General features: G+C 43.5%; 2 protein-coding genes across 7 annotated transcripts in view; one reads left to right on the top strand and one right to left on the bottom strand.

Moving 5' to 3' along the window:
- The window catches only part of LRBA (LPS responsive beige-like anchor protein), a 756,763-nt gene extending 744,849 nt beyond the window's left edge, over positions 1-11,914 (top strand). For both annotated transcript variants that reach the window (XM_025385122.1, XM_025385123.1), the window contains exon 57: positions 10,574-11,914. In XM_025385122.1, coding sequence (XP_025240907.1) covers positions 10,574-10,664 — 91 coding nt within the window. In that variant the 3' untranslated portion in view covers positions 10,665-11,914. The remainder of the gene's footprint in view (positions 1-10,573) is intronic.
- A 7,014-nt stretch (positions 11,915-18,928) lies between these two features.
- Positions 18,929-21,549, bottom strand: part of DCLK2 (doublecortin like kinase 2) — a 178,269-nt gene continuing 175,648 nt past the window's right edge. For all 5 annotated transcript variants that reach the window (XR_003119558.1, XM_025386569.1, XM_025386573.1 and 2 more), the window contains one exon: positions 18,929-20,352. Coding sequence is in view for 4 of the 5 variants with exons in the window: in XM_025386569.1 (XP_025242354.1) it covers positions 20,125-20,352 (228 nt within the window). In the remaining variant the exon portion in view is untranslated. The remainder of the gene's footprint in view (positions 20,353-21,549) is intronic.

The raw sequence follows: 21,549 nt of genomic DNA, 5'->3' as shown, positions 1-21,549 counted from the left end.
AGAGCTTTTTTTCATGTTTGTTGGCTGCGTAAATGTCTTCTTTTGAGAAGCGTCTGTTCATATCCTTTGCCCACTTTTTGATGGGTTTTTTTTTTCTTGTAAATTTGTTTAAGTTCTTTATAGATTCTGGATATTAGCCCTTTGTAAGATGGATAGATTGCAAAAATTTTCTCCTGTTCTGTAGGCTGCCTGTTCACTCTGATGATAGTTTCTTTTGCTGTGCAGAAGCTCTTTAATTAGATCCCATTTGTCAATTTTGGCTTTTGTTGCCATTGCTTTTGGTGTTTTAGTCATGAAATCTTTGCCCATGCCTATGTCCTGAATGGTATTGCCCAGGTTTCCTTCTAGGGTTTTTATGGTTTTAGGTGTTCGTTTAAGTCTTTAATTCATCTTAATTTTTGTATAAGGTGTAAGGAAGGGGTCCAGTTTCAGTTTTCTGCGTATGGCTAGCCAGTTTTCCCAACACCATTTACTAATTAGGGAATCCTTTCCCCATTTCTTGTTTGTGTCAGGTTTGTCAAAGATCAGATGGCTGTACATGTGTGGTGTTATTTCTGAGGCCTCTGTTCTGTTCCATTGGTCTGTATCTCTGTATTAGTACTAGTACCATGCTGTTTTGGTTACTGTAGCCTTGTAGTGTAGTTTGAAGTCAGGAAGTGTGATGCCTCCAGCTTTGTTCTTTTTGCTTAGGATTGTCTTGGCTATGCAGGCTCTTTTTTGGTTCCATATGGAATTTAAAGTAGTTTTTTCTAATTCTGTGAAGAAAGTCAATGGTAGCTTGATGGAGACAGCATTGAATCTATAAATTACTTTGGGCAGTATAACCATTTTCACAATATTGATTCTTCCTATCCATGAGCATGGAATGTTCTTCCATTTATTTGTGTCCTCTTATTTCCTGGAGCAGTGGTTTGTAGTTCTCCTTGAAGAGGTCCTTCACATCCCTTGTAAGTTGGATTCCTAGGTATTTTATTCTCTTTGAAGCCGTTGTGAATGGGAGTTCACTCATGATTTGGCTGTTTGTTATTAGTGTATAGGAGTGCCTATGATTTCTGCACATTGATTTTGTATCATGAGACTTTGCTGAAGTTACTTTTCAGCTTAAGGAGATTTTGGGCTGAGACAATAGGGTTTTCTAAATATACAGTCATGTCATCTGCAAACAGAGACAGTTTGACTTCCTCTTATCCTATTTGAATACCCTTTCTTTCTCTTTCCTGATTGCCCTGCCAGAACTTCCAATACTATGTTGACTAGGAATGGTGAGAGAGGGCATCCTTGTCTTGTGCCAGTTTTCAAAGGGAATGCTTCCAGCTTTTGCCCATTCAGTACAATATTGGCTGTGGGTTTGTCATAAATAGCTTTTATTATTTTGAGATCCATTCCATCAGTACCCAGTTTATTGAGAGTTTTTAGGATGAAGGGCTGTTGAATTTTGTCAAAGGCCTTTTTGGCATCTATTGAGATAATCATGTGGTTTTTGTCACTGATTCTGTTTATGTGATGGATTACGTTTACTGATTTGCGTATGTTGAACCAGCCTTGCATCCCAGGGATGAAGCCTACTTGATCATGGTGGATAAGCTTTTAGACGTGCTGCTGGATTCGGTTTGCCCGTATTTTATTGAGGATTTTCACTTTGATGTTCATCAGGCATACTGGCCTGAAATTTTCTTTCTTTGTTGTGTCTCTGCCAGGTTTTGGTATCAGGATGATGCTGGCCTCATAAAATGAGTTGGGGAGGATTCCCTCTTTTTCTATTGTTTGGAATAGTTTCAGAAGGAATGGTACCAGCTCCTTTTTGTACCTCTGGTAGAAATTGGCCGTGAATCCGTCTGGTCCTGGACTTTTTTTGGTTGGTAGGCTATTAATTTCAGAACTTGTTACTGGTCTATTCAGGGATTTGACTTCTTCGTGGTTTAGACTTGGGAGGGTGTATGTGTCCAAGAATTTATCCATTTCTTCTAGATTTTCTAGTTTATTTGCGTAGAGGTGTTTATAGTATTCTCTGATAGTAGTTTGTATTTCTGTGGGATCAGTGGTGATACCCCCTTTATCATTTTTTTTGTGTGTGTCTATTTGATTCTTTTCTCTTTTCTTCTGTATTAATCTAGCTAGTGGCCTATTTTATTGATCTTTTTAAAAAAACCAGCTCCTGGATTCACTGATTTGAAGGGTTTTTTGTGTCTCTGTCTCCTTCAGTTCTGCTCTTAGTTATCTGTCTTCTGCTAGCTTTTGAATTTGTTTGCCCTTGCTTCTGTAGTTCTCTTAATTGTGATGTTAGAATGTTGATTTTAGTTCTTTCCTGATTTCTTTTGTGGGCATTTAGTACTATAAATTTCCCTCTAAACACTTTTAAATGTGTCCCAGAGATTCTGGTATGTTGTGTCTTTGTTCTCATTGGTTTCAAGTAACATCTTTATTTCTGCCTTCATTTCAGTATTTACCCAGTAGTCATTCAGGAGCAGGTTGTTCAGTTTCCATGTAGTTGTTGTGGTTTTGAGTGAGTTTCTTAATCCTGAGTTCTAATTTGATTGCACTGTGGTCTGAAACACTGTTGGTTATGATTTCCATTCTTTTGCATTTGCTGAGGAGTGTTTTACTTCCCATTATGTGGTCCATTTTAGAATAAGTGCAATGTGGTGCTGAGAAGAATGAATATTCTGATTATTTGAAGTGAAGATTTCTTTAGATGTCTATTAGGTCTGCTTGATCCAGAGCTGAGTTCAAGTCCTGAATATCCTTGTTAATTTTCTGTCTCATTTATCTAACATTGACAGTGGGGTGTTAAAGTCTCCCACTATTATTGTGTGGGAGTCTAAATCTCTTTGTAGGTCTCTAAGAACTTGCTTTGTGAATCTGGGTGCCCCTGTATTGGGTGCATATATATTTAGGATAGTTAAGTCTTCTTGTTATGTTGATCCCTTTACCATTATATGATGACCTTCTTTGTCTCTCTTTATTTTTGTTGGTTTAAAGTCTGTTTTATCAGAGACTAGGATTGCAACCCTGCTTTTTTTTTTTTTTTTTTTTTTTTTTTGGTTTCCATTTGCTTGGTAAATCTTCCTCCACCCCTTTATTTTGAGCCTATGTGTGTCTCTGCATGTGAGATGGGTCTACTGAATACAGCATACTGATGGGTCTTGACTCCTTATCCAATTTGCCAGTCTGTGTCTTTTAATTGGGGCATTTAGTCCATTTACATTTAAAGTTAATATTGTTATGTGTGAGTTTGATACTGTCATTATGATGCAGTTTCCTTCATGGTGTTGATGGTCTTTACAATTTGGTATGTTTTCACAGTGGCTGGTACCAGTTGTTCCATTCCATGTCTAGTGCTTCCTTCAGGAGCTCTTGCAAGGCAGGCCTGGTGGTGACAGAATCTCTCAACATTTGCTATGTGTAAAGGATTTTATTTCTCCTTTGCTTATGAAGCTTAGTTTGGCTGGATATGAAATTCTGGGTTGAAAATTATTTTCTTTGAGAATGTTGAATATTGGCCCCCACTCTCTTCTGGCTTGTAGGGTTTCTGCTGAGAGGTCCGCTGCTAGTCTCATGGGCTTCACTTTGTGGGAACCCGACCTTTCTTTCTGGCTGCCCTTAACGTTTTTTCCTTCATTTCAATCTTGGTGAATCTGATGATTATGTGTCTTGGGGTTGCTCTTCTCAAGGAGTATCTTTGTGGCATTCTCTGTATTTCCTGAATTTGAATGTTGGTCTGTCTTGCTAGGGTGGGGACGTTCTCCTGGATGATATCCTGAGGAGTGTTTTCCAACTTGGTTCCATTCTCCCTGTCACCTTCAGGTACACCAATCAAACGTAGGTTTGGTCTTTTCACATAGTCCCATATTTCTTGGAGGCCTTGTTCATTCCTTTTCATTCTTTTTTCTCTAATCTTGTCTTCTCTGTTTCATTAAGTTGATCTTCAGTCTCTGATATCCTTTCTTCTGCTTGATCAATTCAGCTACTGATACTTGTGTATGCTTCACGAAGTTCTCGTGCTGTGTTTTTCAGCTCCATCAGGTCATTTATGTTCTTCTCTCAACTGGTTATTCTAGTTAGCAATTCATCTAACCTTTTTTCAAGGTTCTTAGCTTCCTTGCATTGGATTAGAATGTGCTCCTTTAGCTCGGAGGAGTTTGTTATTACCCACCTTCTGAAGCCTACTTCTGTCAATTCATCAAACTCATTCTCCGTCCAGTTTTGTTCCCTTGCTGGCGGAGTTGTAATCCTTTGGAAGAGAAGAGGCATTCTGGTTTTTGCAATTTTCAGCCTTTTTGCACTGGTTTCTCACCATTTTCGTGAATTTATCTATCTTTGGTCTTTGATGTTGGTGACCTTTGGATGGGGTTTCTGTGTCTGGATATCTTTTTTGTTGATGTTGATGCTATTCCTGTTAGTTTTCCTTCTAACAGGCCTCTCAGCTGCGGGTCTGCTGCAGTTTGCTAGAGGTCCACTCCAGATCCTGTTTACCTGGGTATCACCAGTGGAGGCTGCAGAACAGCAAAGATTGCTGCCTGTTCCTTCCTCTGGAAGCTTCATCCCAGAGGGGCCTCTGCCAGAGGTCTCCTGTATGAGGTGTCTGTTGGCCCCTACTGGGAGGTATCTCCCAGTCAGGAGACACAGGGGTCGAGGACCCACTTGAGGAGGCAGTACAACCCTTAGCAGAGCTCAAACACTGTGCTGGGAGATCCACTGCTGTCTTCAGAGCTGTCAGGCAGGGACATTTAAGTCTGCTGAAGCTGTACCCACAGCTGCCCCTTCCCCCAGGTGCTCTGTCCTAGGGAGATGGGAGTTTATCTATAAGCCCCTAACTAGGGCTGCTGCCTTTTTTTTTTCCAGAGATGCCCTGCCCAGAGAGGAAGAATCTAGAGAGCCAGTCTGGCCACAGTGGCCTTGCTGGGCTGTTGTGGGCTCCACCCAATTCGAACTTCCCAGAGGCTTTGTTTACACTGTGAGGGTAAAACCACCTACTCAAGCCTCAGCAATGGCGGACGCCCCTCCCCCCACCAAGCTTGAGCCTCCCAGGTCAACTTCAGACTGCTGTGCTGGCAGTGAGAATTTGAAGCCCAAGCTCCACGCGGGTGGGACCTGCCGAGCCAGACCACTTGGCTCCCTGGCTTCAGCCCTTTCCAGGGGAGTAAACGGTTCTGTCTCGCTGGCATTCCAAGCACCACTGGGGTGTGGGGGGGAAAAAAAAAAAAACTCCTGCAGCTAGCTTAGTATCTGCCCAAACGGCCAGTGTTGTGCTTGAAACCCAGGGCCCTGGTGATGTAGGCACCCGAGGGAATCTCCTGGTCTGCAGGTTGTGAAGACCATGGGAAAAGGACAGTATCTGGGCCAGAGTGCACTATTCCTCAGGGCATAGTCCCTTACAGCCTCCTGTGGCTGGGGGAGGGAATTCCCTGACGTCTTGTGCTTCCCTGCTGAGGCTACCCCCAACCCTGCTTCAGCTCGCCCTCTGTGGGATGCATCCACTGTCCAACCAGTCCCAGTGAGATGAACCAGGTCCCTCAGTTGGAAATGCAGAAATCACCCACCTTCTGTGCCGATCTCTCTGGGAGCTGCAGACCAGAGCTGTTCCTATTTGGCCATCTTGCCAGCCTGAAGTATCTTTTTTAGTAAATAAAATTGAAAGAGCTGCAAACATGTTTAATGTAAAATGCCTTTATCTCTGCATATGGAGAGTCCCCTGAAAGATAGGGCTTATTTCCTAAAAGCTCTCAAGTGGTATTTCCTCTTAACGTAGAGTCACTCATTTTTGTTCCTTTAAAAAAAAAATTGTGGCAACATGTAATATTTTCCATCTAAACTTTGATATATAATTTAGTGCATTATGTACATTTGCAGTGTTGTGCCACCATCACCATCATCCAATTCCAGACCCTTTTCATCATAAACAGAAGCTCTGCCTGTTAATGACTCTCTCCCCCTGCCAGCTCATCTGCATTCTACTTTCTGTCTCTATGAATTTGCCTCTTCTAAGCACCTTCTGTAAGTGGAATCATACAATATTTGTTGTGTTGTGCCTGGCTTATTTCACTTAGGATAACACTTTCAAGGTTCTTGCATGTTGTAGCACGTATCAGAATATTGTATGAATATTCTGCATTCTGTTTATCATTCACCTGTTGATGATGGTCACTTGGGTTGTTTCTACCTTCTGGCTATTGTGAGTAATGCTGCTATGAACATTATCTACAAATATCAATTCAAGTTCCTTTTTACAGTCTTTTTGGGTGTATGCCCAGGAGTGGAACTGCTGGGTTATATGGCAGTTCCATGTTTGACGTTTTGAGGAAACTTTGAAGTGTTTTCCACAGTGGCTGTACCATTTTACATGGGTTCCAATTTTTCCACATCCTTGTCAACACTTGCTCTATTTTTTAGCAGTTGTCCTAACAGGCATGGTCTCCCATTGTGGTTTTGATTTCCCTAATGACCAGTGATGTTGTCTTTTCACTCTCTTCATAGTGTCCTTAGACGCTCAAAATATTTTACTTTTTTTTTTTTTTTTTTTTTTTGAGACAGGGTCTCACTCTTTTGCCCAGGCTGGAGTGCAGTGGTGCAGTCACAGCTCACTGAAGCCTCAACCTCCTAGGCTCAAATGATTCTCCTGCCTCAGCTACATGGTAGCTGGTACTACAGGCATGTGCCGCCATGCCCGGCTTTTTTATTTTCTGTGGAGACTGGGTCTCACTGTGTTGCCCAGGCTGGTCTTGAACTCCTGGGCTCAAACCATCCTCATGCCTCAGTCACCCAAAGTGCTGGGATTATAACTATAAGCCACCATACCCAGCCCTGATTTTACCTTTTATGAAGTCCTATTTTTTGTTATGGGTTTTTTGTTTTGTTATCTTGTGTCTTTCATTTTGGTATCATATCCAAGAAACCACTGCAAAATCCAAGGTCATAAAGGTTTTCCCAAATGTTTTCATCTAAAAGTTTTATAGTTTTAATTTATATTTAGGTTTTTGATCCATTTTGAGTTAGTTTTTTAACATAATGGTAGGTAAGGGTCCACTTTGTTTTGCATGTGGACATCCGATTTTCCCAGCATCATTTGTTGAAAAGAAGGTGCTTTCTCCATTGAAAGGTCTTGGCACCCTATTTTAGCACATGTGTGAGGGATTATTTCTCAACTTTCTCTTCTGTCGGTCTGTCTATATCAGTATGACAATGTTTTGGTTACTGTCGCATTGTAGCAGTAAGTTTTCAAATCAGAAAATGTGCAACTGCTAACATATTTCTTTTTTCTCAAGATTGTTTTGGCTGTTCGGGGTTTCTGTCTCGCTCTGTCACCCAGGCTGGAGTGCAATGGCACGATCTCAGCTCACTGCAATTCTTAATTTTCCTTTTGGACTGCTCATTGTCAGTATATAAAAATGCAACTGATTTTCGTGTTGTATATCCTGCAAATTTCCTGAGCTCTAAGTTTTTGTTTTGGTGTGGAATCTTTAGGATTTCCTACATATAAGATCATGTCATCTATAAACAGAGACAGTTTCACTCCTCCTTTCCAATGTGGATACTTTTTTCTTGTGTAATTGCTCTGTCTAGGACTTTCAGTATTGTGTTGGATAACAGTGGTGAAAGTGGGCATCCTTGCCTTGTTCCCAATCATAGGGGAAAAACTTTTTTTCATCGAGTGTGGTGTTAGCTGTGGGTTATTCATATATGCTGTTTATCATTTGAGATAGTTTCCTTCTACTCCTAGTTTATTGCTTTCATAATAAAAGGATGAATTTTGTCACATCAAGTTTTCCAGCATCAGTTGAGATGATCATGTGGGCTTATTTTGTTGTTGTTCATTCTGTTAATGTAGTATGTTATGTTGGTTGACTTTCGCATGGTGAGTCATCCTTGCATTCCCGGAATGAATCTCACTTGGTCATGGTGTCTATTCCCACTACTATGCTAGTGAATTCAGTTTGCCAGTATTTTGTATCCTGGTCTGTATGTTCTGTTGTAATGTCTTCAACTGGCTCTGGTGTCAGGGTAATACTGGCCTAACTGAATCACTTAATAAGTGTTCTGGATTCTCTGATTTTTTGGAAGAAACTGAGAAGGATTAGTGTTAACACTTCTTTAAATGTTTGGTAGAATTCATCAGTGAAGCCATCTGGTCTAGGACTTTTCTTATTGGGAGGTTTCTGATTACTGATTCAGTCTCTTCACTTGTCTAAGTCTAATCATTTCTATTTCTTCCTCATTCAGTTTTGGTATGCTGTTTTCAGGAGTCTATTTCATGTAGGTTGCCCTATTTGGTGGTATACAGTTGTTTCTAATAGTCTCTCTTAACTCATTGTTTCTGCCAAATGTAATGTCCAAACTTTTACTTCAGATTTTAGTAATTCGAGTCTTTTTGTTGTTGTTGTTGAGATGGAGTCTCACTCTGTCACCCAGGCTGGAGTGCAGTGGCACAATCTCGGCTCACTGCAACCTCTGTCTCCCAGGTTCAAGTGATCCTCCTGCCTCAGCCTCCTGAGTAGCTAGGATTACAGGTGCCCACCACCACACTCAGCTAATTTTTGTATTTTTAGTAGAGATGGGGTTTCACCAGGTTGGCCAGGCTGGTCTCAAACTCCTGACCCCAAGTGATCTACCAGCCTTGGCCTCCCAAAGTGCTGGGATTACAGGCATGAGCCACCATGCCCAGCGAAGTCATCTTAGTCTAGCTAGAGGTTTGTCAATTTTGTTGATCTTTTCAAAGAACCAATTTTTTGGGTTTTTTTCTATCACTTTACTATTTTCTGTTTTATCTATCTCTTTTATTATTTTCTTCCTTCTGCCTAGCCTTGGGTTTAGTCTGTTTTCTAGTTCCTTAAGACCATAAAGTTAGCTTATTGAATTATTTTTAAATGTATGTGTTTACAGCTAAAAATTTGCATCTTAGCATTGCTTTTGCTGCATTTTGTAAGTTTTGGCATGTTGTATTTCCTTTTGTCTCAGTATTTTCTGATGTCTCTTATGTTTTCTTTGACCCATCATTTGTTTATTTTCCACATATTTGCAAATGTTCTAGTTTACCTTCAGTTATTGGTATCTAGTTTCATTCTATTATGATCAGAAAAGCTACTTTGTGATTTTAATCTTTACTAAGTCATTAACACTTGTGGCCTGACATATGGTTTATCTTGGAGACGATTCCATTGTGCACTTCAGAAAAATGTATATTCTGTTGTTGCTGGGTGGGTGTTCTATATATAGGCGTGTCAGGTTCAATTGGTTTATCGTATTATTCAGGTCTCCTATTTCCCTATCTTCCACCTGGTTGTTCCACCCATTATTTAAGTGGGGTATTGAAGTCTAAAACTATTACTATAGAACCATTTCTTCCTTCAATTCTGTTAATGTTTGCTTTGTATATCTTGGGGGTCTGATGATAAATGCATATATAATTGTTATATTTCTGTGAATTTACCTTTTTCTCAATATAGTGTCCTTCTTTGTCTCTTGTAACCGTTTTTGACTGAAAGACTATTTATTTTGTCTGATATTAGAATAAGCCACCTCAGCTCTCTGTTAGTACTTACATGGACTATCTTCTCCATCCTTTCACTTTCAAGCTGTTTGTCTTTAGATCTCAAGTGGGTCTCCTGTAGACAACATATAGTTGGATCATGTTTTTTAATCCATGCTACCAATTGCTTCCTTTTGGCTGGAGAATAATCTCTTTAATGACTGATAAGTAAAGACTGACTTGCCACTTTGCTATTTTTCTCTCTGCCTTAGAGTTTTGTCTCTCATTTCCTCCTTACTGTCTTCTTTTGTGTTGATTTTTTTTTTGTAGTGACACATTTTAGTTCCTAATTTTGATACAAGGTACTAGGAAGCATACTGAATACGGCTTCTAAGGGCTGGTCCTAACCAAACTACACAGAGAAAAGTCTAAGATAATGGGCTATGCCCAGTTTACATTCACCTAGCTTCTCCATCTCTTTCCCTGCACCACCTCTTTGGGGACAGGAGACCAAAGAAGCTTGCACAAGTTCTTATCTTCAGTGATTTCAGTGAGTCACTGTGTTAATGAGGACTAGGTCCTTACCCAGAGCATGATGGACATAGACTACTTCTCCACAGAGGGGAGACCATCTTAAATTATGGTCAATGCTCTTCTTTTTTACTCTTCATTGATTCTGCACCTGTCAGAGGTGGTGTCTCTTGTCACTTGAGTGTGTGCTGCTGCTTCCACCAGCAGTTACTTTGAGATTGTGGTTCCTTCTTTTGATTCTGTTGCTTATGTAAAGGATGGGTCTTGCCAGCCCAGTTCCCCTTTAGAAATTACCAAATCTGTTCAGGTTTTAGTGACTCATCTTGCACATACCAGCTGTCCTTACCCTTTCAATGAAAAAGCAAGCTGTGGCTTGGATCCTTGTGGAGTGTCAGAGGCAGTACTCTGAGCTTACCCAGGGCTACATTTTAGTCATGAAATACATACCTTAGTTCTCACAAATTGGAGCCTTGACTGCCATCTTCTATATTTACTTTGTGGATTTGGGAAGAGCAGTTTTTAGTAACATCTCTAGGACACACAGGTTTGTAAAAGTCCTTCTCTCTGTGCTTCTCCTAGGTGCATCATTTCTGGCATGGCTTCAGGAAGCATCGTGCTATTTTACAACGACTTTAACCGGTGGCATCATGAATACCAAACCCGCTACTGATGGTGACAGCTGTGCATTCACTCTGCCCCTAGGATGAGCAGAAGTATCTGGAGCATCATTCTCTTCCACCACATCTGAATGTAACTTAAATTTGCTCAAAGAAGCAAAATATTTTTTAAAGTTATTAATAATTGCTATTTTTGTAGTCTTTGCTTGACTTTTTTGGGGGGATTAGCAAAGCAGAAAACTGGCTGCTGGGTTCTGTAGTTTTAAAAAATCTATATTTTTAGTCATAATGAGAAGTCTATTTTCACCAATTATGGAAACGTACAGTGGAGCAAGTAAACCACTTATTCCAGCTATAATATTATGAAGAACATTTCCCATGCATCTACAAGCTTGAGAAATAGGATTTTCACAGTGGGGAAGTGGGTTATAATATTGGAATAGAAAAATTTGATGCTGTAATTTGGGTCCTGTGTTTTTCCAAACTGTGCTTCTTCAGCACTAATATTTCTGGGATTTAAATAGTAATGTTTAAATTATGGTAAATGTAATTTAAAACATCTCAGTTAATTCTGTCACTATTATTCTTCAAGCATGTTTTAGACCTAGAAAAGTATGGTTTGGGGGAGGCTATTTTATTGTGTGGTTAGCACAAGGAATCTAATTTATAGCAAGTGTGAAATAGTTACCATTTTTTTCCTGATCTGTCATCTTCATAGCACAACAAAATGAAATTATGGAAATGCTCTTGAGCTCACAACATTTGTTTTTCTTTTAAAGTAAATGCAAGTACCAAAGCTCACTACTGCGGTTTGCCTGTGCCCGGACAATGAGGCAGAGCCATTGTTGGGGCACCCTCTTCCCTCCCTGGGTTTGCAAGTAGAGGCTACCAGGTGCTGTATTCAGCAACACCTGTTTTACTATTTGTTATTCAACTGTCTCCACCTTCCTTTTGATTAGCAATTTGTACTAAGAAACAATGTTATTTGGTGTTGTATAATTCTACTTTTCTAGTAGATTACTGTGTGGAATTCTGTGAAAAATATTTGAGAAAAGGCCTGTATTGCATAAATAAATTCTTTGTATGTTGTGAACTTTGATCTCTATTTCTCTCGCAATAGACCTCAAGTGGTCCCTCTTTTTTTCCTACACACTCAGCTATTCTCTAAAAGCAAGGATTTGGAATGAACAATTCAGTTTGACAGAAAAAGCTGAATAAAATGGCATCTGTAATTGAATTGTTGGAAATGCCTTTTTTGCTCCTAAATTTTAAACATTAATAAAATCATGATTCACAAAGAAAATGTCAAACTCTGATTCACTCCTAGTTTTTGATCAATAACGAACGTGAGAGATCCTCCTGACTGAAAACAGGAAAATAAGCTTTCTTTGGCCAGATCTCTCCTCTTATTGAGACTCACACAAATGACCTAGACCTGAATCTTACAAATGCCTAGACAAGGAACTTCTTTTATGTACCACTTCATCTGAGATCCATCATTAAGAAAACAGATGATGGTGAAATGTGGGGGAGGGAAAATACATTTTAGAATCAAAGACATATGCAAGTTGCTGATAAATTAATTGATGAACATACTGTTAATATCCTCATTAACTTGTGAATATTACACTTTGGAAACTTAACAATAGTAGAAGAAAATAATAGTAATACCTAAGTCATATGCCACACAAATGATACTTCAACCACCTTATTCTTAACAAGCCTAAAGTAAAGCTCCTCTTGAATCCTAAAAGAAAAAAAAATCAGTATCTCCACTACCTTCCTTGTTTTTAAAACTTACAACTAAGGAAAATTAATTGAAACGTAAGTAGGCCAGGCGCAGTGGCTCACGCCTGTAATCCCAGCACTTTGGAAGGCCAAGGCGGGCAAATCACTTAAGGTCAGGAGTTCGAGACCAACCTGGCTAACATGGTGAAACCCTGTCCCTACTAAAAATACAAAAAGTAGCCAGGTGTGGTGGCAGGTGTCTGTTAATCCCAGCTAGTCGGGAGGCTGAGGCAGGAGAATTGCTTGAGCCTGGGAGGCGGAGGTTGCAGTGAGCTGATATTGTGCCATTGCACTCCAGCCTAGGCGACAGAGTGAGACTCCATCTCAAAAAATAATAATTAAAAAGTAAAAAATTAAATATTAAAAAAAGAAACAACATGAAACAAATAAGGCTGGCATCAACACAAGGGCTTCTTTTTTTTTTTTTTTTTTTTTTTTTTTAAGACGGAGTCTTGCTCTGTCGCCCAAGCTAGAGTGCAGTGGCGTGATCCTGGCTCACTGCAAGCTCCACCTCCCGGGTTCACGCCATTCTCCTGCCCCAGCCTCCCGAGTAGCTGGGACTACAGGCGCCCGCCACCTCGCCCGCCTCATGTTTTGTATTTTTAGTAGAGACAGGGTTTCACCGTGGTCTCGATCTCCTGACCTTGTGATCCGCCCGCCTCGGCCTCCCAAAGTGCTGGGATTACAGGCGTGAGCCACCGCGCCCGGCCTCAACACAAGGGCTTCTTAATAGAATCTGTTCAGCAATAACATTCACAGTTTATTCAATATTTACTTATTCAATTTTAACTCCTTAAAAAAGCTATTACTTTACATAAATGTAAACCAGTTAAGAAAAGAAGTGAAAGTAGAGGTGTTTTGGGGCTGGAAATGAGGGATCCACAACAGAGGGAGCAGTGCGTCTGCATAGTGAATGGATGCAGCTGGATGGGCCGTGCTTGGTCCTTGTATGGGTAACTGAGGGCTGGTTTAAAATGCATTGCCTCCAGAAATTAAGATTTTCCTCCCTGACATATTGATTCTTACTGAAATACAACCAATCAAGTCCCTGAGATGCTGTCATTTAAGAAATACCATTAGATCTCAGGGAGAAAGCAGGAGGTCTAAGAGACAACATGAACATCTGAAAAACAGAGATAGAAATGTGTACACAATGCACTCTCAGAGGACAACATCTTACTCCCAAAGTACACCGAAAAGCAATGTTTTCATAAATTACTTCAATAAAAGAGCTATTTTATCCATTGAGAAACATCACACCTCATTTCTGCTTAGCATACACAACAGGAAGATTCAGAGTGTCTCGCAAAGGAATCACGAGTCGCCGTGAGTAGGGCATGAGGTCAGGAACTGACAACCTGGAGTTGCCCTTCCCACTCGCTCTAAGAGCAGCCAAGCCAGAAGGTCAGGGGCCGACCACGCACTTGGTGTCACATGTCCTCCTACGCCTGTCAGAGGGGCAGTGAGATGGCAGTGGTTGTGTGAGTCAGGCTTGCAGGAGGAACCTGGGATGCAGCCCCACTGCACCTACTTTGTACCCTTCTTAGCAAATAAAACAGCTGCAGCAGCTTAGATCCACCATGAGAGGTGGTTGAGGTAGAGATGTTCACTAGGCTTCTTTGATACCTTTTTACTGGCTGTGATCTCAAGAGTTCCTAGCCATGCAAATCATGGGCCTGGTTTAGTCCTTTCTACTGTGACAGTCCCGCCCCATTCTCCATCCCTGCTAAAAAAGACAGCGGACCCACGACATAAACAGATTCCTTCTGGATCCAGAAGCAGAAGTGTCTTTCATTTAAAAGCTGGAATAACCCCCCACTGAGCTTGGTGGAGAAACTTCACCACTTCCTGGTGTGTGTTCGTTATGGATTAGCCCCATAGCCCCACATGAAATCCCATTAGGGCAAAGTGTGTTTACCAACAGAAGCAGAAAGTGACTTTAGTCTCACAATCTGCATAACCTGTACATGAGCAAATGTGCTAGTGCCTCCACTTGGCTATTTTTGCCCTACCACATGGAAGGAAATCGTTTCCTACTTCGAGCAGGAGAACTCCCAGCCCAGCTACCCCCGTTTTGTGTAGCATAAAGTTGAATCACTGTTAAATCTGTAGGCTTCACAAGTTATCCTTGCAGAGGAAGGAGGCTGGGAAGTTTCAAAACTTCCTGCTTATAAGAAGGAAGGGCAAGACCATAAAGTAGCAAATACATAAATAGCCAAATAAACCATTTTAAAGTTCTACTTACTCTCAGATGAGTGAGAGAAAAATCTTTTGGATTTTTCTTTTAGATAGACTTGAAAAGTCAACATGATGAACTTCTTGCGTGCTCTAGAGTCATAAGATCGCTAAAGACGCAAGATGACTGTTAACGCCACTGACATATCACTCCCAGCCCTGGCTGCTGTGAACCAGAACTGCAGACTGCTCAGAGCAAAGCACATCACATTTTTCTCTCTAATGAAATGAAGGGTAGTTTGGCCTTTAGGCAAGCAATCTGTTTTGAGAGAGTTGGGCTCCTCCAGCAAGGTCAGAAGACAAACTGTGAATGCTCCTATGAGATCTTGGCAATCTATGCCAGAAACATGAAGTGAGCTATTTTTCTGTCCCAAATTCAGGAATATTTTTCCTGGCCAAAACCAAGATTCCAGGAAGTTGAGCAGGCTTGTCACTTCTCATACCTGGCACGAAGCTGGCTGCTTTGCAGCTTTGGCCTTGGATAATTTGAAAGACATCCCCAGAACTGACTTCAGCCTCAACACAGGCAGGCATCCAACCATGCCTCGCAATGCAACAGACTCAGCCCGCATGACCGTGCTGGAGGCCTGTGGTGTCCAGCTCCGCCCAAAATGAAGAGGCATGGTAGGGGCCGATGACTTTTGAGACAGAGTTTCGCTCTTGTTGCCCAGGCTGGAGTGCAATGGTGCCATCTTGGCTCACCGCAACCTCCGGCTCTCAGGTTCAAGCGATTCTCCTGCCTCAGCCTCCTGAGTAGGTGGGATTACAGGCATGCGCCACCACGCCTAATTTTGTGTTTTTAGTAGAGACAGGGTTTCTCCATGTTGGTCAGGCTGGTCTCAAACTGCCAACCTCAGGTGATCCGCCCGCCTCAGCCTCCCAAAGTGCTGGAATTCTAGGCATGAGCCACGTGCCTGGCCAGGCAAGCTATCTATTTGAGAGAGTGGGCTCCTCCAGCAAGGATAAAAGCCAAACTGTGAATGTTTCTATGGATTTGCACCCCACCTGTGTCTTACACACGCAGCACTTCTAACACATCTCTGATCGCCAAGAGGCAACCTCGTCATGGGGCACCTGCCCTGCAAGCCAGAAGCAGCGAGGCCCAGCTCCAGTGAGCCTGGGGAAGCTCTTGGCCATTCCATTTCCTTATTTATTAGACAAGGATATTAGTGTCTATCTCTTAGGGCTGTGGCATATCTCAAGTGAGATGGGATGAAATACTCCATAAGCTGTAAACTTGTGTGATTGTCCATTGTCATGATCATCTTCTTTAGAAAGCAGCTGATTCTGTGACTAGGCTGCTCTGTTACTAGAAGCTTACTCTCACTCTGCCCTCAAATCTGACCTTTTGTGCCCCCTACCTGCTGACCTCAGGCTGACCATCCAGAGCAACTAAAAAAACGCTGCACCCCCTTCTACGGAACAGTCCTTCACACAGCCAAAGACACTGAGCAAATGTGCCTTGACTTTTCTCTTACCTCAGTTTTCTCCACCAGTCCTTGGCTGCCAGGATTCACACCCCCTCACTACTCCAGCTGTCCTCTGTCAGGTGATCATTGCTTTCTCTGTACCACACGCACCAAGGTCCCCAGAACAGAACTCCATCCCCGGTTAGTACTGCCTGGGATCTGCCCGTGCTTCTCATAACACAGCTAAGATTATGCTAATGTTCAAGAAGCTATGTTGGCTCCTAATGACGGGGTGATCACTGAAATCCTCCATGCCCAGATCTTCAGCCGTGCTGCAGGCCAGGGCCTTGCCTCGGGTAGTTACAGAATCGAATCCCAGCACTTCACACTTCACTTCTATGCCATGGGTTTGGGTCAGTATCCTCACCTGCTGAGATCCTTTTAAATGAGTCTATGCCTTAAAAAAAAAAAAAAAAAAAAAACAGAAAAGCATTCTTTCTAAGTTGTTATTCACATCATATGGGGGGAAAAAAAAGGTTAAGAACAAAGACTGAAGCTGCAGGCTGGCTGAAGAGCTGCCCTGTCCAGCCTGGCAGCCACTAACCACAGTTCAACACTTGAAACGTGCCCCGTCCAAACGGAGACGTGCTGTAAATGTAAAGCACACCAGATTTCAAAGGTTTAGAACAAAAAAAGTAAAACATCCCAGGGATTTTTTTTGTATTGACTACATGCCAAAATAATACTTTGGATGTATTTAGACATATTAGGTTAAATAAAATACACTATAAAAATTAATTTCACTTGTTTCTTTAAAAAAAATTTTTAACATGATACTAGGAAATGCTGTCTCCTGTGGCTTGCATATTTCTGTGGGACAGCAAACTGTTCTAGAGATCTTTCTCCAAGACAACATCAATCAGCACTCCTGCTTTCAACATGGTGAATCTGCCCTGAGCTGTCCTCACCATCTCCTAATTCACATTTCACCATTTTAGCCATGAAGATATTCTGGGGAAGTTTTGCCAAATGCCTTCAATTTATATATTCAATACATTTCTGTTATAGCAACCTTTCTGAAGAGAGGGCGAGAGGAAGAGAGAGAAAATGAACGGCTGAGACTCGGCCCGGCTCAAGTAAGGGAATCAACATGAAACAGCCCACGCCATTATCTCTGCGCAGAATTTGAGGAGCGCAGCAGTTAAGTGCCTGTATTTAACTTAGATTCTGAGACAGAATTACAGCTTAATAAACGTCTGCTAAACAAGTGGGCGATGAACAATCTGCCTGTAGTAGAACCTTTATTTAGCTCCTCCCCTCCAGGCCTTGATTTAGCCTAGAATAGACAGGGAACCCCTCGCCCCCAAAAAGAACATGCACTTTAGAGTCAGCAAAAGCTAACACTGTATCGTGGCTCCACCTCCTGCTAATTCTATGACCTTGGACGTGTGACTTGACTTCTTGGTTTGCTCCCCTAGCACCACATACTTCTGTAGGTTTTCCTGGGGTCATAACCATTTTAACAGGACGGCTAGGCAGTGCCGCCCCCGCCAGTTTATGCTACTTCTGGTCTCCACCCTCACAGAAGACGGAGGCATGTACCAATAAGAGGCTCCTGCATCCTGACAGTGACTGGCACTGCCCGGCCACTTATTTTCTTGTCTTTAGCAGATATCTTTCTTTGAACCTCACAGTTCGAGAGTGGGAGATGGGTCTGGGGCTCAGATCAGTGCCAGAGGCCTTGTTCTATTGCTATTTGCATTTTTCTCCTTCCTTTTTTTAGCTCTTCCCTTCCATTAACAAAAATATTTCTATTGAAAGCTAAGAAAAAGCTTGCCCTGTAACTAAAGAGGCACAAGCAGAATGTTCTAGACCTATACATCACTGCTTTTTTGAAACTTATCCTCCTGTAGTCTGACCCTGCTACAGCTGTGGGACTAGGAAGCCCACTGCTGCCGCACCCGCCAACCCCCCTCCCCGCCCATCCCACCGCACCTTGTGGCCGACCTCTGGACCAGATCAGGGGTCAGCACCAGCCCAGAACTCATTGCATCGCCTGGCCCATGAGAGTGACTCATTCCTTCAGCTCTCTGAACTGGAAGATCCAGAGTCAAGTTAGATGGTTTCAAGCTCTGGGATTATAAAGCCTTGAAAAGTTGGGGACAGAGGCAGTATGAGGGTAACCTAAGTCACAGGTCAGTGGGTACTATGAGGGAACAGAAACAAGAGTCTTGCAGAGAAAGCTGTAGCTGACAGGGCACTGGAAAAAGCAGAGACAGGAGACCACACAACCTCAGAGAGAGACAGGGGAACAGCTGCCCCAACTCTCTGCCCCTTCTGCTCCTGGTTCGTAAGGTTCCTCTGTCACACACCAGGCACACCATTTATTCTTGAGCTTTTGTGATGTGTCTTTTTTCTGAGACAGGTTCTCACTCTGTCACCCAGGCTAGAGTGCAGTGGCATGATCTCAGCTCACTGCAGCCTCTACCTCCCTGGTTCAAGTGATTCTCCCTCCTCAGCCTCCTGAGTAGCTGGGATTACAGGCATGCGCCACCACGACCGGCTAGTTTTTCTATTTTTAGTAGAGATGGGGTTTTGCCATGTTGGCCAGGCTGGTCTTGAACTCCTGACCTCAGGTGATCCACCCACCTTGGCCTCCCAAACTGCTGGGATTACAGGCCTGAGCCACCATGCCCCTTCTGCACCTGTAACCAGACAAACTTCAACCAAGACACCTTTCCATATGTGTTCTCCCCAAACTTCCTCTTTTCCCCAAGTGGCCCTGAGACTTTGCAAAACAGCCACTGGCACCTGCTGGAACCTGGGCTGAGGAGGAGAACTTTGATTCCACACATCCTTGGCCAAACGACAACACAGACACCTTGGCCCATCCCTGATTACTTTTTTTCAAGAGGGAAAAGTTTATTGCAGGTTGGGTACACTTGTAAAAGGCAAAATCTAACAATGAGAATGAACTATAGGGCCCACCAGTTTAGAAGATGAGCAGGTAAAACAAATACACGGATTATGTACAATTATTAAAAAGAGCAGGGTGGTGGACAAAAAGGAAAAACTGCCAGCAGCCTTCCAGAAGGTTCACAGAGTATATCCAGGGAGCACCTTCCCGCCCAGTCCTGGCTGCCTGGGGCGCGCCTCCTCCTGTGGTTACCTGCCCTGCTCCAGATGAAACGCAGATGAGGAAGCAGGCACCGGGGCTCAGGTGCGGAGCTTGTTCTGCTCTGCAAGTCGCTGGCTTGTGGAGAAGCAGCCGCTGGGTGCCGCGTGTGCCAAGCCTCTCATTAAAAAACCCAGAGGGCAGGTTCACAGGCATTTCCTAACACACGTGTGGGAAGAGCTGGGGAAAACCCATAATGCCCAGGGAAGAAGTGGCTTCTCCCATCATCTGTGTACAAATGAATACTCAGCATTGTCTCCGGTGAGCCCAGCGCCCCAAGCCAAATGGCTGAGCACGCAGCATCGGGCATCTGAGCGCTTCTCAAAGCCTGCAATCCACGTCCAAAGACCAAATCGTCCTCTCAGGCGCTCACTTCTTCCATTAGAAAGCCACTCCTCTTAGCCACAGGACATCCACAAAAGGACAAACGCAATTCTGAGTCTTTTGTAAAAAAAAAAAAAAAAAAAGAAAGAAAGAGAGAGAAAGAAAAGAAAAGAAAGGGAGCGTTCTGAGTCTATTTAAATAAGGAAAAGGCCTTGGTTCATCCAAAGTGTTTCTATAAAAATGCATCGAATGCTGGAATAAAGTTGCACATTCTCCTGGTGAAGCTGTAAAATGTCCAACAAACTGAAAATGACTAGGGATGATCTGGAACGAGTCTCTCCAAACAGCTGTTGGCAGCACGGATGCAGCCTTTGATGTCTCCAGGAACCAGAAGGTAGAGCCCAGAGCACCAGGCCAGGCTCCGGCACGCCGGGCTCCGGTTCCCAGGCGGCCTGCGAAGGACCCGCGAACTCAGGCGCAGGCGGTGAGGACAGGGAGGCCTGCAGCAGGGAGGCCGGCGAGGCTGAGCAGAGGGCTGGCTTCCTGGGTGGCAGCGGGCGGCTTTGCCCGTCTGCAGGAGGCTCAGTCTCGGTGGCGGCGCCAGGTTCCTGCCCGCTCACCACCCGTGGCAGCAGGAGGACAGTTGGGGGTGGGAGATTCCGGAGGGGTGGGGGCCAGGACTGCTTCCCCAGGCACAGGGGTCTCCTCCACTGAGGGAGGACCTGGAGAGATGGGCTCCATCCCAGGCCTGCCGCCGTCTGGACAGTGCTTGCTGCAGAAAATCTGCCCCTCCTTATCTAGAGCCGTGTTCTGAGGAGGAAACAGCAGAGACAACACATTACCCAGGCCCAGGCTCGGGTCCCAGCTGCCACGAGCGGAGAGCACGACAGAGCATGCACGGGCCTCAGAAACAGAAGAGGAGAAATAACGCCAAGCCTCTAACAGAAGCCTCACAGGAGAGCAATGGTTTCGGGAACCCACCGGGGGAAGGGGCTGTCCGCGACCTCTGCTCCTACCCTGACCCAGGCTGGCAGCCCAGGGAACACTGGGTGTCTGTTGTCTTCTCTCGCTTTGGGCTGTGCCTGGGTTCTCACTGCTTCAGCCCAAGCCCAGACCTTAAGCTCAAAAGAATTCTGAGACAATAAGTAAACCTTACGAGGGTGCTCGGTCTTGGACAGTTTACTTTTCCAAAGAAAGTTCTCTGTCACAAACTGAAAAGTTACCCATATGTCCTGTGAATAATTAATCCTTCTAACAACCTGAGTGGCTGTGAAGTCTATAAAAGGCCCAGGAATCAGATGGAGCCATATTATCCTTTTTTGAGATCCTCCAGGATCTCCTCACCTGTCTTCTCTTCACGTGAAGCAAAGCTTCCTTATCCTGACACGTCTTGAAAGTTTTTAAATCTGCTCAGCTCTTCAAGGAACAGAGAAACAGCCACAAAGATGTGAGGCAGTCACCTTGCGTTCTGAGCCTGGCTGGGGAAGGGAGCCTGGTTCTCCTTTTTCCTTCTCTATTTCCTGCTTGTCCAGGGAAGTCCATCAAGCTGCCATCTCACTGGGCCTCCCAAAAGTGAAGGAGATGGCAGTTCCCAGGCACCTTTAGCTGAAAGGGACAATTGCCAGGAGGCATTTTGTAATCTAACTACCCTGGGGAGGGAGAGGGGAACATGCACTGGAGGTTCTTTCAGTACTTTAACAACAACAAAAAACGTCTGGAGAAAATAAGAATCAACAACAGGGCTTTCTAAGATGAACTTGGGTGGCTGCCTTCAGGGCACCTGAGGCTACCTGTGGAACGGCTGCTTCTCCACCGGCCCTGCCAAGTTCAAGCTGAACAGTCATCTATTTCTGGCCAGGTGCGATGGCTCACACCCGTAATCCCAGCACTTCGGGAGGCCAGGGAGGGAAGATCACTTGAGGTCAGGAGTTTGAGACCAGTCTGGGCAACACGGAGAGACTCCATCTCCACAAAGAATTTAAAAATTAGCCGGGCATGGTGGCAGGC

This window comes from Theropithecus gelada, chromosome 5 (genome assembly GCF_003255815.1).
Source record: "Theropithecus gelada isolate Dixy chromosome 5, Tgel_1.0, whole genome shotgun sequence".
In the NCBI taxonomy this organism is placed as follows: domain Eukaryota; kingdom Metazoa; phylum Chordata; class Mammalia; order Primates; family Cercopithecidae; genus Theropithecus; species Theropithecus gelada.
Note: the sequence above shows the minus strand (reverse complement) of the source record. Positions and strands in the feature narration are given on the sequence as shown.